The sequence below is a fragment of the Ambystoma mexicanum genome, chromosome 2p (assembly GCF_040938575.1).
Source record: "Ambystoma mexicanum isolate Mex_15411 chromosome 2p, UKY_AmexF1_1, whole genome shotgun sequence".
NCBI classification, from domain to species: domain Eukaryota; kingdom Metazoa; phylum Chordata; class Amphibia; order Caudata; family Ambystomatidae; genus Ambystoma; species Ambystoma mexicanum.
The window spans coordinates 742,614,421-742,630,910 of NC_090923.1; the positions used below are offsets into that span (position 1 = coordinate 742,614,421).

The 16,490-nt window shown below is 46.4% G+C and overlaps 1 protein-coding gene across 1 annotated transcript in view; it reads right to left on the reverse strand.

The window, feature by feature from the left end:
* Positions 1-1,060: 1,060 nt before the first annotated feature.
* The window catches only part of LOC138566741 (gap junction delta-2 protein-like), a 404,381-nt gene continuing 388,951 nt past the window's right edge, over positions 1,061-16,490 (reverse strand). Inside the window, exon 2 of the mRNA XM_069644372.1 lies at positions 1,061-11,451. Coding sequence (XP_069500473.1) covers positions 10,620-11,451 — 832 coding nt within the window. The 3' untranslated portion in view covers positions 1,061-10,619. The remainder of the gene's footprint in view (positions 11,452-16,490) is intronic.

The following is a 16,490-nucleotide window of genomic DNA, read 5'->3' on the forward strand; positions in this document are numbered from 1 at the left end:
GGAGTCAACACAGAAAAAGAGTGGAACATCATAGTGTTCAATTTCACAGGGCAATAACGGATGTTTGTTCTACCCCTTCTAGTACCACTCTCCACCGAGAACCCTCTGTTTTGTGAAATTATAGTTAGTCATATTGAACCCCAACACACACTTACATCTGAGAAACGAAAGGGCGGGTGTGTGCCGCTGCCAGTGGTATGGCACCCTCACAGATATAATGTCTCTCTGGATGCTGGGATTCTCATGCAATGCCCCAGGAAATGTGCAGATGTGTATTTCCCAATGTTGAGCATTTGTTTCTAAGCAATGCAGTTCAATTAGGGGGACTTTAATTATAGTCACTGAAGTAAAGGAGCGGTCAGGGTCAGGATCCCAGTGACAGTGGATAGATGTAGCCCTACTGAGTAAGGAGTGGATGGGTGTGGATCAATTGGGCAACAGAACTCATAGCAGCCATATCTGTCTGCATTATTCCTTTTCTTTGCTTCAATATCCTGTTCAGCCCATCCACACCTGCCGCAACTGATTAGCAGGATGAAAGGCTGAGTGGACCTGCTGGGATTCGAATTTGTGACCATGAGATCAAACACAGGCGCTTGTAGTGAAGGCTTTAGTCATTGACCTGGCACACACCTAGCTGTGAAGGAATGGGGCATCATACAACATGTGGTTACAGTAATATGGATACAATTAGGACAGTCTAAGTGTAGACTAAGAAGGCGATGGCGAGAGGGGGTGCAGATGGTCACTGGCAGGGGATACAGCTTGTGGAGGAAAAGGTGGACCCATCCCCAAATCTGACCAGTCTTGAGCCGTTTGTTGGTGGATACACAGCTTTGCTTCCGGTAAACTAAACTCCTGGGAAATTCCCACAATCTGACCTGGGTCTGCATCATCGGTCACTCCATTGCCAGCTTCTGCTCAGGAATCCACCTCTTGATGCAATGCTTCATGCCGCGCCTCACCAGTGGCGTGTGGCAAGTTCCCTGTTGGCATGGGTACATGCTCTGGGACATTAAGGGCACCATCGCAGAAAAGAGGACACCATACAGACATTCGTTTTTTAAAAAAAGATTTACTTTTATGTACATATTTGAAGTTTTAGAGTCTCTCAGACGTTCATATCTACAACAGTATGCCAGCCACTTAGATATAAAATACAATAAATTATCTTTTGTCAAGGGTGGGGAGCAGTGGGATGTAGTTAGTGCATAAATACTCAGACTGCTTTGGCAGCGGTTTGTTGATCACACAGAGATTGCATTTTTTTTAAAATTCCGCAATCGTTTTTATTTAGCATATTTTTTTGTGAATGTAGTTCAGGGTTCTTGGCTCTGGCAGCCAAATGCACACATTTGGTCAGAAAATGAACCTTACACAGGCATAAGTGATGCAAATTTCAATCTGCGCCCACTTTCTGCGCACTGAGGCCTATGGGTTGAGTTGCGCCACATAAGAAATAATTCACATTAACATTTTCCACATACACCACCTTCTCTGCCAATAGGCCACAGCCCATCTCTAAGTGAATGTGTGGGGGTGTGGGGGGGGGCAGTATTCAGCGGCTGGTGAAGCAGAGGCCGGGCTGACCGTTAGGAGATTTAACAGAGCATGATGTGTGGCAAACTGTGCCCTGGCGCTATCCATCTTCCAGAGACAGCGACCTCTACAGAAATATACAACTTGCCATAGAGACTAAACTTTGATATGATATGATAGGTTATTTATAACGCACTTAATACCCAGAGGTTTCTAAGCGCGGACCCGGGGATCGAACCTGTGTTGCTCCGTGTCATCTTGCTTCCAAGGCGACCACGTTGCTGCTGAGCTATCCTCCCAAGACCGGGCATGAGTCTCGCCCCACGTATTTCATTGACCAGGGCACTCTATGAAAAATGTAATTGAAGCAAGCCATGTTTTTACTAGTTAGCATGCTTTCTCGACGTTGCCAGTCTACTAGTAGAGGTGCTGCTAGTCCTGCAAGCTAACACCAAACCTTCCCTGGTGACCTTTTGTTCCAATGGCTAATTAATGTTGTTCCTTCCGTGGCTGGGTTTAAGTGCATTGTGTAGTCTTGTGGTAGACCTGATCAGCACTCGTATCTGAGTGCTTAGTGGCGACCAGTTGTGAGTTCAGAGGTACCAGGGTGGTGACGACTGCGATACCTAGGTTACTGGAGATGTGACCTCCGACATGTCCTTCCTTTCCCGCCCATGTCTCATGCTGCCGTTTGAGACTTTTGTAAGTTCCTATAAAGTTCCTATAACGTTTCTGGGGGCTGTCATGTCTCCTAGTTTCCCATCCCCAAATCTGCCCAAAAGTGGCGGTGGCATCTTCCTTCCGTGGCTTGCTCCTTCTAGCTCTCTCTGTTTCGATGTTGGAGCATGGATTCCAACAGGGAAGGGCCTTCAGCTCTTAATGATAGCACTAAGGGAGGTATGTGGGTGTATCCGCATACTATGCCTCAGTTCGGCTCACCATTGAAACTGTGTGGAGACTTCAGCCAGTGCAAATCATGTTGTTTTCTTTACTGTGGCAAGACTAAGACCCGAAAAGGCACATCTTTTGCCAATTTTTCAGGTCAAGGCCACTTTGATAGTCACCAAGACCCTGCGTAGGAAATGTGTTGGAAATGCCTCTGGCCACACTGCAGGCTTTGGAAGGAGACACTCTCTTTCTGAAGAAAGGCTTGTTTTTCACTTTCGCCCCCCAGAGAAGATGTGCTCTCCAGTGTTAATCAACACAAAATGTCGAGCGCCATTTTGGGCTCCCACAGGGGCTTTTCTTCTCCTTTTATTGTTTGTCAGATCACCTGCCATGTTTTTAATCATGATATACCAGTCTCTGACTACGTTAATCAGGAGAATTTGCCAGAAGGAAAGTGGATCTCAGGCTAAATCTTGTTTGGTTTTGAACTTTTAGCTGCAATCTCACTTTAAGTTCTTTACCGGATTGTGAGTAAAAAGTAAAAAAAAAATAAGGGTTTGTGCAGCGGGAAGAAGACATTGACCCTTTAAAGGCATTTCATCTTCTCTGTGGCCACCACCATGATTCTAAGGAGGAGGTTCCTGTTTGATGCAGCCCTGCCACTCCCAAATTCACATGAAAAGTATGAATGAAATCTAGACTAGTGCTGCACCTGACTCTTCCATGAGACCCCCAAGGGTCACCAGCAACGCGTCAGCCGATTTACATTGGACACTATTGCCTGTATATTGTGTTCCTCCTCGCATTTATTGTGCTTGAAACAATAAATTATTGTTCTTAAAGTAATATTGTATTTCAGAACCCATTGTGGTATTAAATTGCGAATTTCACTTTATTTGTTTGACTTTTGAATTTCTATATGTTTAACCGCCCTTGGGGTGCATGTAGAAAGTGTGAAGGCGACGAGAGGATCCCAAATTTGGGTTCTCTTCTTTTTCTTTATTAAGTAGGGATTTGTGCCATGGCCTTTTTCCTCCCCCTCACCTCAAAACATTTATAACCAGTCACAGCTGGGCTTGAAAAAAATATCTTCTACTAGTTCTTCCTAGATACATTAGGTGTGCACTGCTTATCACATTTCCAGCCCATGCTCATACCCCAATCATAAGAAGATACATTCAACAAAAATGTCCAGATTCCTCATTAACCATATTATTGCCTCATAATCAGGGTCAGGCAATCTCATGATCAGAAATACGTTGTCTACTGCTTCCCCAACTTTTCTCTAGCAATTGGCTTTCCCAACATTCATCACGATTTCAACATTCCTCAGAGGGACCCCGCCCAGTGCCTGTTTTACCATGTGACTTTTAACATTTCCTTGTTTCATTTTACTTAAGCTTTCATTTACATGAGCACTACAGTGGTTGTTTTCTTTTAAAGTTATTACTCTGTCAAATATCTTTCTCAGCATTACTCTGCTGTGTGTAATGTTTATCATTAGTCTAGCCATTATTTTCCTCGATGCCAGGCTGGTCCTTTTCTTATTGATTGTTACTCTACCTATTTTTCTGGACAATACTCTGCCAATTTTTGATTTTGTACTTTACCCACTTTATTTCTCAGCTTTCACTGTCCATTTTCCTTCTCAAAATGAACGTGCCTGTTGTTCTCCTCAATGTTACTCTCTCTGTTGTCTCTCTTAGCGTTACTGCATCCACTGCCATTCGGGAGTGTTACTCTAGGTGGTCTCTTACTCATTGTTGCTTTGGGCATTTTCTTACTTTAAGTAACTCTGCATATTTGTTCTTACTTCACTTTCATCGCATCATTTGAATCTCACCGTTACTTCGAACTGTGTTTTACTCAACTCCACTCCAGTGATATCCTTACCCAGCATTACTCTGTACTCTGGTTGTGTCCTATACAGTGTGCCTTTGCAGAAGACAGAAAACATGTCCACATCAATTGTGTGCCACATGATAAGGGAAAGTCCAAAACAAATGAATAGGTCCAAAGCTCGCTGTGCCTAACTGATGACGCCCAATGCATCTAGAAAATGTCTGGTCCCAGGGTTGCTTGTTGTCCAATGCAGAAGGGATGTGCCTTTGCAGTTTGGCCTGGACTGCCCCTTATGTGGTTTCACTAAAGTCAATGTTGATGTTTGTTCCCCTTCTGTAATGGCACTGACTGTCTAAAAAGGACTGCGTGGAAAGCTGCCTGCTGTCGATATGATCATTTGTGTTGTAGGAGATATTCTTGCCATGGTCTTCACTGACACTGTTCGGCCAGTTTGTCTTTCTCAGCATTACCTTGCCACATGCCTCGCTCGTTGCTACTTGGCTATCTTCTCAGTGCCACTGCAGCTACAGTCAACATACCACTGTTTTTTTTAATCAAGTAATGCTTTTGCAATTGTCTTTCTCGGGTATTATGTATCTCACCATTATCGTGCCTAATGTATTCTTCGGCATTGCTCCATATGTTAGTTTGTTCAGTATTCAATGCCCATTGCCTTGCTCAACATTACTTCAGCACCTGTTTCTCTCAAAGTACTCTGGCACTTTCTTAGTGATTTGCCACCTTAGAGTTCTGTTTTACTCCACCTTTTGTCTTTCTCAGTGTTACTCCACCCATCTAGCGTTACTCTGCCTGTTACCTTTGTCCCGACATTAATTTCTCATTATTACTCCAGCAATTATCTTTCTGTATGAGTGTTATCCCGCCATTGATTTCTCATTATTACTCCAGCAATTATCTTTCTGTATGAGTGTTATCCCTCCATTGATTTCTCATTATTACTCCAGCAATTATCTTTCTGTATGAGTGTTATCCCGCCATTGATTTCTCATTATTACTCCAGCAATTATCTTTCTGCATGAGTGTTATCCCTCCATTCATTTCTCATTGTTACTCCATCAATTGTCTTTCGGTATGAGTGTTACCCCGCCTTGGATTTCTCATTATTACTACAGCCATTATCTTATACTGAATTCGCCTACATGTTTTTCCTCATTACCTTTCGCAGCACATCACAGTGGCTACAGGTAGCTGATACTTAGGTCACTTATACGTGCCTTCGAATAGACTTTACTGCAAAAGGCTTTTCATTAATTGCACATTAGTTAAGATTTTGGGTGGCCATAATTACATAAACAGTAAGGCTATAGTTGCATGCTTCTCTGACTGAGGACACTTAAACTTACACATTGTAAGGACTTGTCTGGGCTCATTTGCAGTTCATTAATATGCCTCCTGCTATTGTTTAGTTTTAGATTGTACCTTTCGTTTGTTTGGTGTATTTAACAATTTCCTATACTTTAGTTGCTGTAAAAAATATTTTTCATGCAGATATTAAAACCTTTAATGTTCCTTTTATTCAGAGAGCAAACCGCCTGGAAGACAGACACCACCTGCCCATCACAAGTCTAACCACCAGCTTACTCGTAAAGAGACCCTCCTGGAAGACAGGCACCGCCTGCCCATCACGAGTGTAACCACTATGAAGCTTTGGGAGTGGGTATGCCCACCCTACTTGTAAAGAGACCTTCCTGGGAGACAGACACCACCTGCCCATCATGAGTGTAACCACCCTGAAGCTTTGGGAGTGGGTATGCCCACCCTACTTGTAAAGAGACCCTCCTGGAAGACAGACACCACCTGCCCATAACGAGTGTAACCACTATGAAGCTTTGGGAGTGGGTATGCCCACCCTACTTGTAAAGAGTTTCCTGGGAGACAGACACCACCTGCCCATCATGAGTGTAAACACCCTGAAGCTTTGGGAGTGGGTATGCCCACCCTACTTGTAAAGAGACCCTCCTGGAAGACAGACACCGCCTGCCCATAACGAGTGTAACCACTATGAAGCTTTGGGAGTGGGTATGCCCACCCTACTTGTAAAGAGGCCTTCCTGGGAGACAGATCCCACCTGCCCATCATGAGTGTAACCACCCTGAAGCTTTGGGAGTGTACAGGTCCACCTTACTCATAAAGAGACCCTCCTGGAAGACAGACACCACCTGCCCACCACGAGTGTAACCACTATGAAGCTTTGGGAGTGGGTATGCCCACTTTACTTGTAAAGAGACCTTCCTGGGCGATAGACACCACCTGCCCATCATGAGTGTAACCACCTTGATGTTTTGGGAATGGGCATGACCACCTTACTCACAAAGAGACCTTCCTGGAAGACAGACACCACCTGACCATCACAAATGTAACCACCTTAGAGCTTTTAGAGTGGACATGCCGACCTTACTCTCAAAGAGACCTTCTTGGAAGACAGACACTGCCTGTCCATCACAAGTGTAACCGCTTTGAATTTTTTGGAGTGGGTATGCACACCTTACGTGTAAAGAGACCTTCCTGGGAGACAGACACCACCTGCCCATTGCAAGTCTAACCACCACCTAACTCATAAAGAGACCCTATTGGAAGACAGACATTCTGGCCCATCACGAGTCTAACCACTCTGAAGGTTTGGGAGTGGGTATGCACACCTAACTCGTAAAGAGACCTTCCTGGAAGACAGACACACCACCTGCCCATCAGGAGTGTAACTGCCCAGAAGAGTCTACATGCCCACCTTACTCATAAAGAGACCTTCCTGAAAGACAGGCACCACCTGCCCATCAGGAGTGTAACTGCTCTGAAGCTTTGGCAGTGGACATGTCCACCTTACTCATAAAGAGACCTTCCTGGAAGACAGACACCACCTGCCCGTCATGAGTGTAACTGCCCTGAAGCTTTGGGAGTGGACATGTCCACCTTACTCATAAAGTGACCTTCTTGGAAGACAGGTACCACCTGCTCATCACAAGTATAACCACCCTGAAGCTTTCTGCCCGTAGCAGTTGTGCAACTGCACTAAAGCTTTGTGAGCGAATAAAGTCTTCAACTTGAAATGGGTTGGGACGATGGAGGAGTTGGTTAGAATCCCTTGGGACTTCTGAGGAAACCCGTGCTTGGGAACACACATTTTCCATATGTGATTGCTCTGTGCAGACCAAGTTCACACCAACAATTAAACCCAGGTGCACAGAAGGAATTGCAAAGCCAACAACCGCTCTCAGCAGCCTCACTGGGGCTCTTTCCTGAGGGAAACACTGTTCAGGCAGAGCACTTTTCGCCCACCCATTGAACCATCATTGCAATGAAACCATGGAAATAGTGAAATTTGTTCTTTAAAAATAACAACTAACATTACCAAAGATTAGACTTTGCTGTCTCTTTCCTTTCCTTTTAGTTCTTCCAAAGAGACTTTGCTGTCTCTTTCCCTTCCCTTTCTCCTTTCTCTTTTGTTTTCCCAAGACAGACGTTACTCTCTTTCCTTTCCCTTTGTCCTGTCCCTTTTGCCCCCCTCTAAACCTCTGTCCTTGTTTTAACTTTCCTCATGTCCTTCCTTCTCTCGTCTTTTCCTGTCCCTTCTCTTCCCTTGCATTTCCGTCTTACTCATATCTATCTATCTATCTATCTATCTATCTATCTATCTATCTATCTATCTATCTATCTATCTATCTATCTATCTATCTATCTATCTATCTATCTATTTGCCTCTCACAGCCCCCACCCCAGGCTAACATTCTTGATAAAACACAAGTGAAAGTAGGTGGGAATAGAAAAGGTTTCAACATAAACACATATGTTTTACAAAAACTAAAAGAGCAAACATGGAGACACATCTTTACACAGTAGTGAAAAAGACACAAAAGAACTAAAGCAAGTATCCCTATGAACTAGAGAAGAGCCCCGGCTTTTCTGATTAAAGTGAATTACCATTGCACCAAGCCCCGCCCCCCACCCAAAATAATAAGGAGCCAATCATGCCCTAGACAAAGAGAGGTGCTTGCTTAATAGTTCTCAAGTTCTTATCAAGCAGTTGGAATGTTTAAATAACAGTTCCCAAGCAGTGATAAGCATTTATTTTCTACAAGCAGTTTATGTATTCCCTAATCGTTAAGTAAACCACTTAGACCGGCTGATTATTTAGCTAATTTACATTTTTCATTCCCCATACATGCCTGTGTAGGGATTGGTAAATGCTTAAATGAGGTATTTTGAAAGCAGTTGGTTTGCTTACTCAATGTTTAAGAAAAGCCTTTTATTTTGAGCAGGGTGAGTTCTGTTGCACTGCCACAGAAGCCACGTACGATTTCAGTTTTTCAGTGTTCCTACCCCAAAGCCCCCCACAGAGCTACGTAAACCACAGTGGTGTTTCAGAGATGTGCGTGTGACATTGGCCGTCAATATAAGTGAGCCAGTCCAGAAACGAAGGTGCCTGTAACAACGTTTTTCAGACTGTCTCACTTCAATTCTGCCAGCAGGGGCTGTAAACTACCGGCAGACTCGAAGACACTGAAGCACCGGCACTCTTACTAATGGTGTCACCGCATCAGGGTGCCCCCACGGGAATTGGATCTTACAGGTCCTCCGCCGCCGGTGATATCCCAGTAGCACCGGGATCTCAGGTGTTGGAAACGGTAAGGCGAGTCTACCGGGTTACCAGCAGACTCGTAATGATGCCCATTGTAACTCTTCCTCTTCTGGGCTTATACTCGCCGGATTGTTTTATAGAATGAATGCAGCATAACATCCAGTAGTTCTTCCCCGGAGGAAACAAAAGGGGCATGCCTTGAATAAATAGCATTAGCGATTCATTCTTGCTTTATTCCTGTTGGCAACAGAGTAGCCAAGAACAACGCCAGATAAACGCCCTTTCATAAAGTCTTAGCAGCAGCCCAACCTCCACCCCTTACAAAATAACTGCCAGAATGCATTCAGTGAGACTTGGACTATCTGTAGTATTTTCATACCGCGCCCCTAAAAGGATGTTTGCATAGTCATCACTTATCCTGAGCAGTACTTAATAGGGCCACTGGGCACGGGTGATTTCCTCACCTGTGGCCAGAGTGGAAGTTGATATTTGGGAATGGCACCATGCTCTGAGCATTTAGAGGAAGGCTTGGGTGAGGGAAAAACCAAAGTAAGTGCGTGCTGTTTCATTCAGAAGTTACCAAGTCCCTCCCACAAATGCCGGCTCGCACCTGCGCGTGCCTGCGAGTCCCATGGCCAATGAGGAGGGGAAAGCACCATAGCCTAATGGCTTGTCCTGAGAACCAGGCTTGTGAGTGAGGAATCGGAGGAGGATCCTGAACAGTAGCGAGTGGATGGACTCGGGACACCTTCGGCCCGTGGTGTTCAGTGTGCCCCATCAACCCATAGATGGGATTATGCAGGGAAGCATTATAGATAGCTCCTCTAGCTGTGCAGGGAAGAGTATGGATAGCTCCTCCAGCTGTGCAGGGAAGAGTAAGGATAGCTCCTCTAGCTGTGCAGGGAAGAGTATGGATAGCTCCTCTAGCTGTGCAGGGAAGAGTATGGATAGCTCCTCTAGCTGTGCAGGGAAGAGTATGGATAGTTCCTCTAGCTGTGCAGGCAAGAGTATGGATAGCTCCTCCTCTAGCTGTGCAGGCTAGAGTATGGATAGCCCCCCTAGCTGTGAAGGAAGAGTATGGATCGCTCCACTAGCTGTGCAGGGAAGAGTATGGATCGCTCCTCTAGCTATGCAGGGAAGAGTATGGATAGCTCCTCTAGCTGTGCAGGCAGGAGTATGGATAGCTTCTCTAGCTGTGCAGGCAAGAGTATGGACAGCTCTTCTAGCTGTGCTGGGAAGAGTATGGATAGCTCCTCCAGCTTTGCTGGGAATCTGCATACATAGCTCCTCTAGCCGCCAGCTGATGCTCCTGGGATTATCATTCCCCCCTTGAGGTTGGTTAGCTCAGCCCTTTTGTTTAGCTTTGCTCGCCCTGGCCCCATCTGAGGAGGGAGAAGGCGAACAAAGGTTGAGTTTAGCAGAAACATTTGCACAACCTTCTTCCCGTTGAGCACTGTCCTCTGGGGGAATATAAAGACCTTTGAAGACCCTAGAAGGAGCCGGTTGACATGGAAACTGACATATCAATTTCAGTAACAGTTAGAGGTGGAAGTCACTTAATCCTTAACTTTGGCTTGGCCCATACTGGGCAGCAGGAATTTCAGATTGAGTGGCCGTTTGGCTGAGATCTTCTTCAGTTTTATGGTTGCCCCACCACTAACAAAGGGCCAAGCCGTAATGGTCTCACCTATAATCCAAGTTCAAAATGTTAAGGTTTAAAGTCATCGCCCCCCCAACAGAAGAGGGGCCAATGGCATCAGACGTAAGCCGACTCGCTGGACTGTGTCCTTCCCAAGGTAGGCACTTGAGTCAGAGGAGTCATGTCTTTCTTCCGGACATCTGTGGTGGACTTGCGCCTGGCCTGCACGCCCCTCATGGCTGTCCTGATCTTCCGCCAGCCCAGATGGTTGAGTTCCGCCAGATTGAGGAGTACACAGACCCCACTGACGGCAAACATGAAGACCAGAAAGACAGTTTTTTCAGTCGGCCGAGACACATAGCACTCAACCTCTTTGACACAAGGATATCGGTCACACTCAAAAATGGAGGGGACATTAAAGCCATAGAGGAAGTACTGCCCAGCCAGAAAACCGATCTCAAGAGCATTCCTGAAGACCACCTGAATGATGTAGAAGCGGGAGATGCCTTCCTGACGCTTGACCTTGGCGCTCTTCACAGTCCTCAGTGGAGTGCTTGGGATCTCCTTTACCTCCAGGCAGTCAGGCTCCTCCTTGGAAGAGGCATCTGGGTTCTGGACTAGGATGCCATTGACGTTCTTCACCTTCCTGCCCTCACGGGTGCAGTCTTTTTCAAGGAGTGGGTAGAGGAAGGAGTAGCGGCGGTCTCGCTGCTTGGCTGACTGGTGGACAGAGTAAGTGATGAAGCACAGGCTGGGTGTGCAGACCAAGATGATCTGGAAGACCCAGTATCGGATGTGGGAGATGGGGAACGCCTTGTCATAGCAGGCCTGGTTGCAGCCGGGCTGCAGTGTGTTGCACATGAACATAGTCTGCTCGTCCTCGTACACCGTCTCTCCCACGATGGCCACGATGAGGATACGGAAGATCACCACCACAGTCAGCAGTATCCTGCCACAGACATTGAAAGACAAAATAACATGTGTGTCAGGAGCTTGCAGGGACACTGTCATACAAAAACATTCTAAAATCTCAAAAATCACTGACTTGCAATATACAAAGGCAAATAACACACCATTTGTTTGCATTTTCTTCTTAGTTTGTACATTTTGTAACCACATTTGTTTCAATAATGCACAGAAAGTTGTACGGCTTGTGTTAGAGTGGGCCAGGGTCTGTTCCCTATCTGATCAACAAGGTGAGGAAGGGAAAAATAATGGGTATGGGGAATAATTCAAAAGTGGGCTATATTTGCAAATTGCATTTAATGACTATTTGCAACGATCTGTTCGAGCAGCATCACAGTGGGCTACAAAACCTGGCCTGTTCACCTGACACTACGGTCACCACCCTATTGCTTTATAATCTAGGCCGAGCCTAACGACTCGGCCCCATTACATTAACAGTAGTAGGTTACAGTGCATGCAAAATCTTATTGACCTAAATAGTGTCTATCAATGTGAAAGATTACTTATTTTCTTTGTTGTGCTTTGTAGGGTCAATATGTTGCCATTCGGACACCAGAATGTGCTCTGAGAACCTTGGGAGAGTGGGTGGCATGGAACAGGGAGAAGAATTAAAGGGGACTGAGAAGTGTGGGAGAAAAGCAAAAGACGTGAAGTAAATGCTGGGAGATCAGAACAGTCGGAGTAATGCTGAGCTTGAAAACAGGGAGGCAGAGGTAGGAGGAGCAATGGCTTGGAAAGGATCAAAGATGCAGCGAAGAGGTCAAAGAGGAGCAGCAGAATTTGAAGGTGAGGAGATGACTGTAAAGGAGAGAAATGCAAGGGAGGAGGGAGAAGGAGAAAGAAGCAATGGAATGGAAGTAAAGCTTGGGAAATTAGTGGAACAAAGGGATCGGGATGGGCTTGAAGATTGGGAGAAGGGGCAATGGAGAGGAATCGAAGTATAGATGGGAAGAATGGTACAATGGGTAGGAATGTAGGTAAACATACGGAGAACGGAAAAAGGAGAGGTGTGTGAAAGGGCAGAGAAGGTTCAAAGGGGAAAAAAAAGGTAGGCAAAAGGTGCAATGGATAGGAATGTAAGTAAAGATGGCAGAATGGTAAGGAATGCAAGAAAATTGGGAGTCAGTGTCCAAAGAAGAAGAATGGCATGGAGTGAAGAAATGGAAATTAAGGTTGGGCGATTAGGAGAACAGTGGGATATGGATGGGCTTGACAATTGGGAAATTGGGAGAGCGTGAAAAGGGATCAATGGAGAGGTAGTGAGGTACAGATGGGGAGAAGGGCATTATGAGTTGAAATGTAAGTTAAAATATGGAGAATCGGTGAAGGAGGGGAGTAAATATTAAGGGACAGAAAAGGGACAAACGGAAAGACATATAACTAAAGGTAGGAGAAAGGTGGAATGGTCAGGAAATAAAGTAAAGATGGGGTTGATATGCAATGGTGAAAAATGCGGTTAAACGTAGGGAGATGTAAGTAAAGCTAGGCAGAAGGGTGCATTTGGGAGGAATATAAGTAAAAATGGGGGAAAAGGTGCAACAGGGGTGAAAGTAAGTAAAGATGGACGAAGTGCAGAAGCCTCGTGCCTTACATCTTCCCCATTTCCGTCGGTGGATACTGGAGGAGCAGCGTGTCTACAGCTCACAGACACAACAAAGGTAAGCCCTACTGGGCTATATGATGCAGAACTTAAAAATCGAATTTAGAAGGAAAATTGACAAATTTGACAGCAAGCGTTCTACACGAGTGCTGGAGATTCTCTTCTTTAGATCTCCATGATGCGCACTTGCTTAGCGGGTGTTACTGAATGTGTAAAACTGGAGCAGAAGTCACTTGGCTATTTTAATATGCTTGGAAAATCTCCTCTCCAAAATGGCCGCCACAGTTTCGAGTAGAGGAGCCACTCACAACCAAGGCTGCTGCCCCTCTCTGATTGGGTAGCCCTTTCTTGTAGAGCCAATCCCCGGTGCATCCGGGCCTAGGAGGGACCCCCTCCTCTTTTACCCTATGTAGTAAACCATGGAACAGTCCCCATACCGGCAGCCTGCTACCCCACGAAATTGGACATATCCAACTCTCTGCACTCTGCTGAATACCACGGAGCGATTGCTGGACATTGTCATTGCCTCTCCACTAACCCTAACATATTTAGAACCAATGTGTGCCGACACCATCCTACCTTTCTGCCTTACTTAATCTGACTTCCTTCTCTCATCGTATTTTGCGTCTCTTTGGCAAATGTGAAACCTGGTGTGTGGTTTTAACATCTTTGCACCCATCTGAGGCACTAAAGTATTCCTGTTGCACCTGTCACTTGTTTGCCTTGGCTACTGGGCCGCCTGGTGAGTTGTGCTCAGACTGTGCTATGAGCCCCTCCTCTTTCTTCCTCTTTCTTGCTATTTATCCTCCGCCGCCCCTATGGCACTCACCATTTCCTCTATCTTCTCTAACTGCTACACTATCACCTATCCTCCCTCTCTCACCAAGCTTAAAAAAGATATCCTGACCACTTACCCTGGCCTATGTATCGCAGACACCTATGTCAGCCCAACTTCCAGATCTTTACTGATATCCTCTTTTCTGTCCCCTGTCCAGATCTATGAACTACTCACATCATCTCTACTCTCTCCCCTCACTCATCCTCACCCATTAATGGTGGCACTACATGGGAAGTCCTCTTGGTAGGCTTCTCATCATCCTGGTGTATTATTAATGTCTATCACACTGCACTATCTTGGTTTATGGTCCTCAACCCAACTTCCTTCTCTTTGACCGGCACCTACTGTGCCTCATTAACTTCTTTCCCACACCTATTCTTCTCTGTCCTTCCCCTCTGTCTTGTGTACCACGCCCCTGTATACCTCCTCGGAAAACCATCAAAGTGGAGACCTCCTCCATCTAGCCCCACTTAATGCTCGCTAAGCCAAAAAACACTCTGTCGACATCTCCCTCCTTCTTGAAGACCTTGACCTCGATATCCTTGCTCTTAATGTGACGTGGTTCTTCACTCATATCCACCCTGCCTTACTCTTCCTTTGAGAGCCTGGTTTGCAAGCTGGTCATCTCTCCCACCTCCTCTCCGACCATTGCCACTATCTACAGGCCACCTGGCTCTACCACCCTGTTCCTCTCTGAATGGGCTGATTTCTCCTCCTCTCTCCTCACAACCACCTCTAAACTCCTTTTCGTGGTCGATTTCAACATCCACCTGGACTCCTCAATCATGGCATCCACTCTCTTCAGTGACCTCTGCACCTCGCTCTCCCTCTCCGTTCTCCCTTCTGGTTCTACACACTCAGCTGGACACACTCTTGATCACTGATCACCCCACTCTCCTGGTCAGACCACTCTCACCTGGTCCTCTCAGCCATCTGATCTCACCTCCCCCACCCCTGCCAACCTTGTTGGCGAACATCCATCTGATGAAACGAGTGGCAGCTGCTGCCTTCACATCTACCGTCACCCTCCCCTTGCCCAATGCAGACTATACCTCTCAATCTGCTCTCAGCAACCTCCATCTTGCCATTACTAATATCATTGACACTCGTGCCCCAGTCATGAGGATCTGCCTGAAATATGCCTCCAAGCATAACACCTGGTATGACTCTGAACCTGCAGCCCTGAAACGCAGGGGCAGAGCTGCGGAACGGAAGGGGCAGACATCAGGCTCACCCACTGACAAACTGGCCTGTCGCCTGCTCCAAAGGCAACACAGACACTCCATCCGTGCCAAGAAAAGGGTCCACATCCAGGCTTGCATCTCTGGTGCATCCAACAACATGGATGAATGCTTTAAAATATGCAGGGAACTAGCCACCCTTCCGCAGTCTCCCCCTGACCTCTTCCCTCCCAGCCACACTGCAACGCAATGGCCACACCTTCAATGCAAAAACTCAGGACTTCCTGAGCACCCTTCCTACTGGAAATCCTACTCACTCTTTCTGCCCCTCACTCTGGCCATCTTCTATGGACTCTCCCACTTCTCCGTCATCTGAAGCCAGAAACCTTGGAGTCATCTTCGACTACTTTCTTTCCTTCCTCCCTCATATTCAGCACCTTTCAAAGAAGGCCCACTTTCAACTCCACCTCCTCAAAGGAATTCTTCCTTTCTTCACACTCCCCCAGATGCTCAATGTCTCTAGAGCTCTGGTTCTCTCTAGGTTAGACTACTACAATAGCCTTTTCCTGAATCTATCCTCTTCTTCTCTACGACACCTCCAGTTTATACAGAACAGGGCTGCAAGAATTATCCTTGGCCTCAAGCCCGGGATCGCATCTGTCCAACCCTAAACACTCTCCACTGGCTCCCGGTTGCTACAAGGATCAAATTCAAATCCATAAGGCTGTGTGGGGCTGGGGACCATGCTATCTACAACTTGCCCTCACTAAGTACTCTCCCTCCAGATATTTATGTTCCTCTGGCACTAACTCCCTGTGTGTCATGCGGTTCGCTAAACAGTGAGCTGATGGCCAATCTCTTTCCTTGGCTGGTAACCTCCTCTGGAACAGCTTCCACCTTCCTCTCCGTCTTGAGCCGGATCTCCTCAAATCCCAGAAGCTCCGTAAAGACTATCCTTTTCACCTCTTCCTTTCCTTCCTCGTTTCTCTGCTAAGCCCCACTGTTGCTGTGATTGGCGACCAGGGCCCTTATGTGTTCTCTATGGTCCTGGCCTCCCACACCCAATCGCCTTCAGCCTCCACCCACTCCCAGCACTTGCCTTGGCACCCACTGGCCTATGCCACCATGGGCCTGCACTTACATACTTACTGGCAGCTGACCTCTCTCACCTAAGCACTTTCAGCTGCCCCCACCCTAGCACTTCCCTCTGGGTACACCTAACACTTATCCTCTCCCCCTCACTCCCTCATCCCTTCACTCTCTCTGCACTTGCACGTTCTGAATGCTCACAAGCCCTAGTAGGTATGCCTCTATCTTCGATTGTTATGTTTGATTTTAATTCCCTTGTTCTCTCCCTGTTGCCCTGTGGGCGCTTTGAAACACAATTTACTTGATGTATAAGA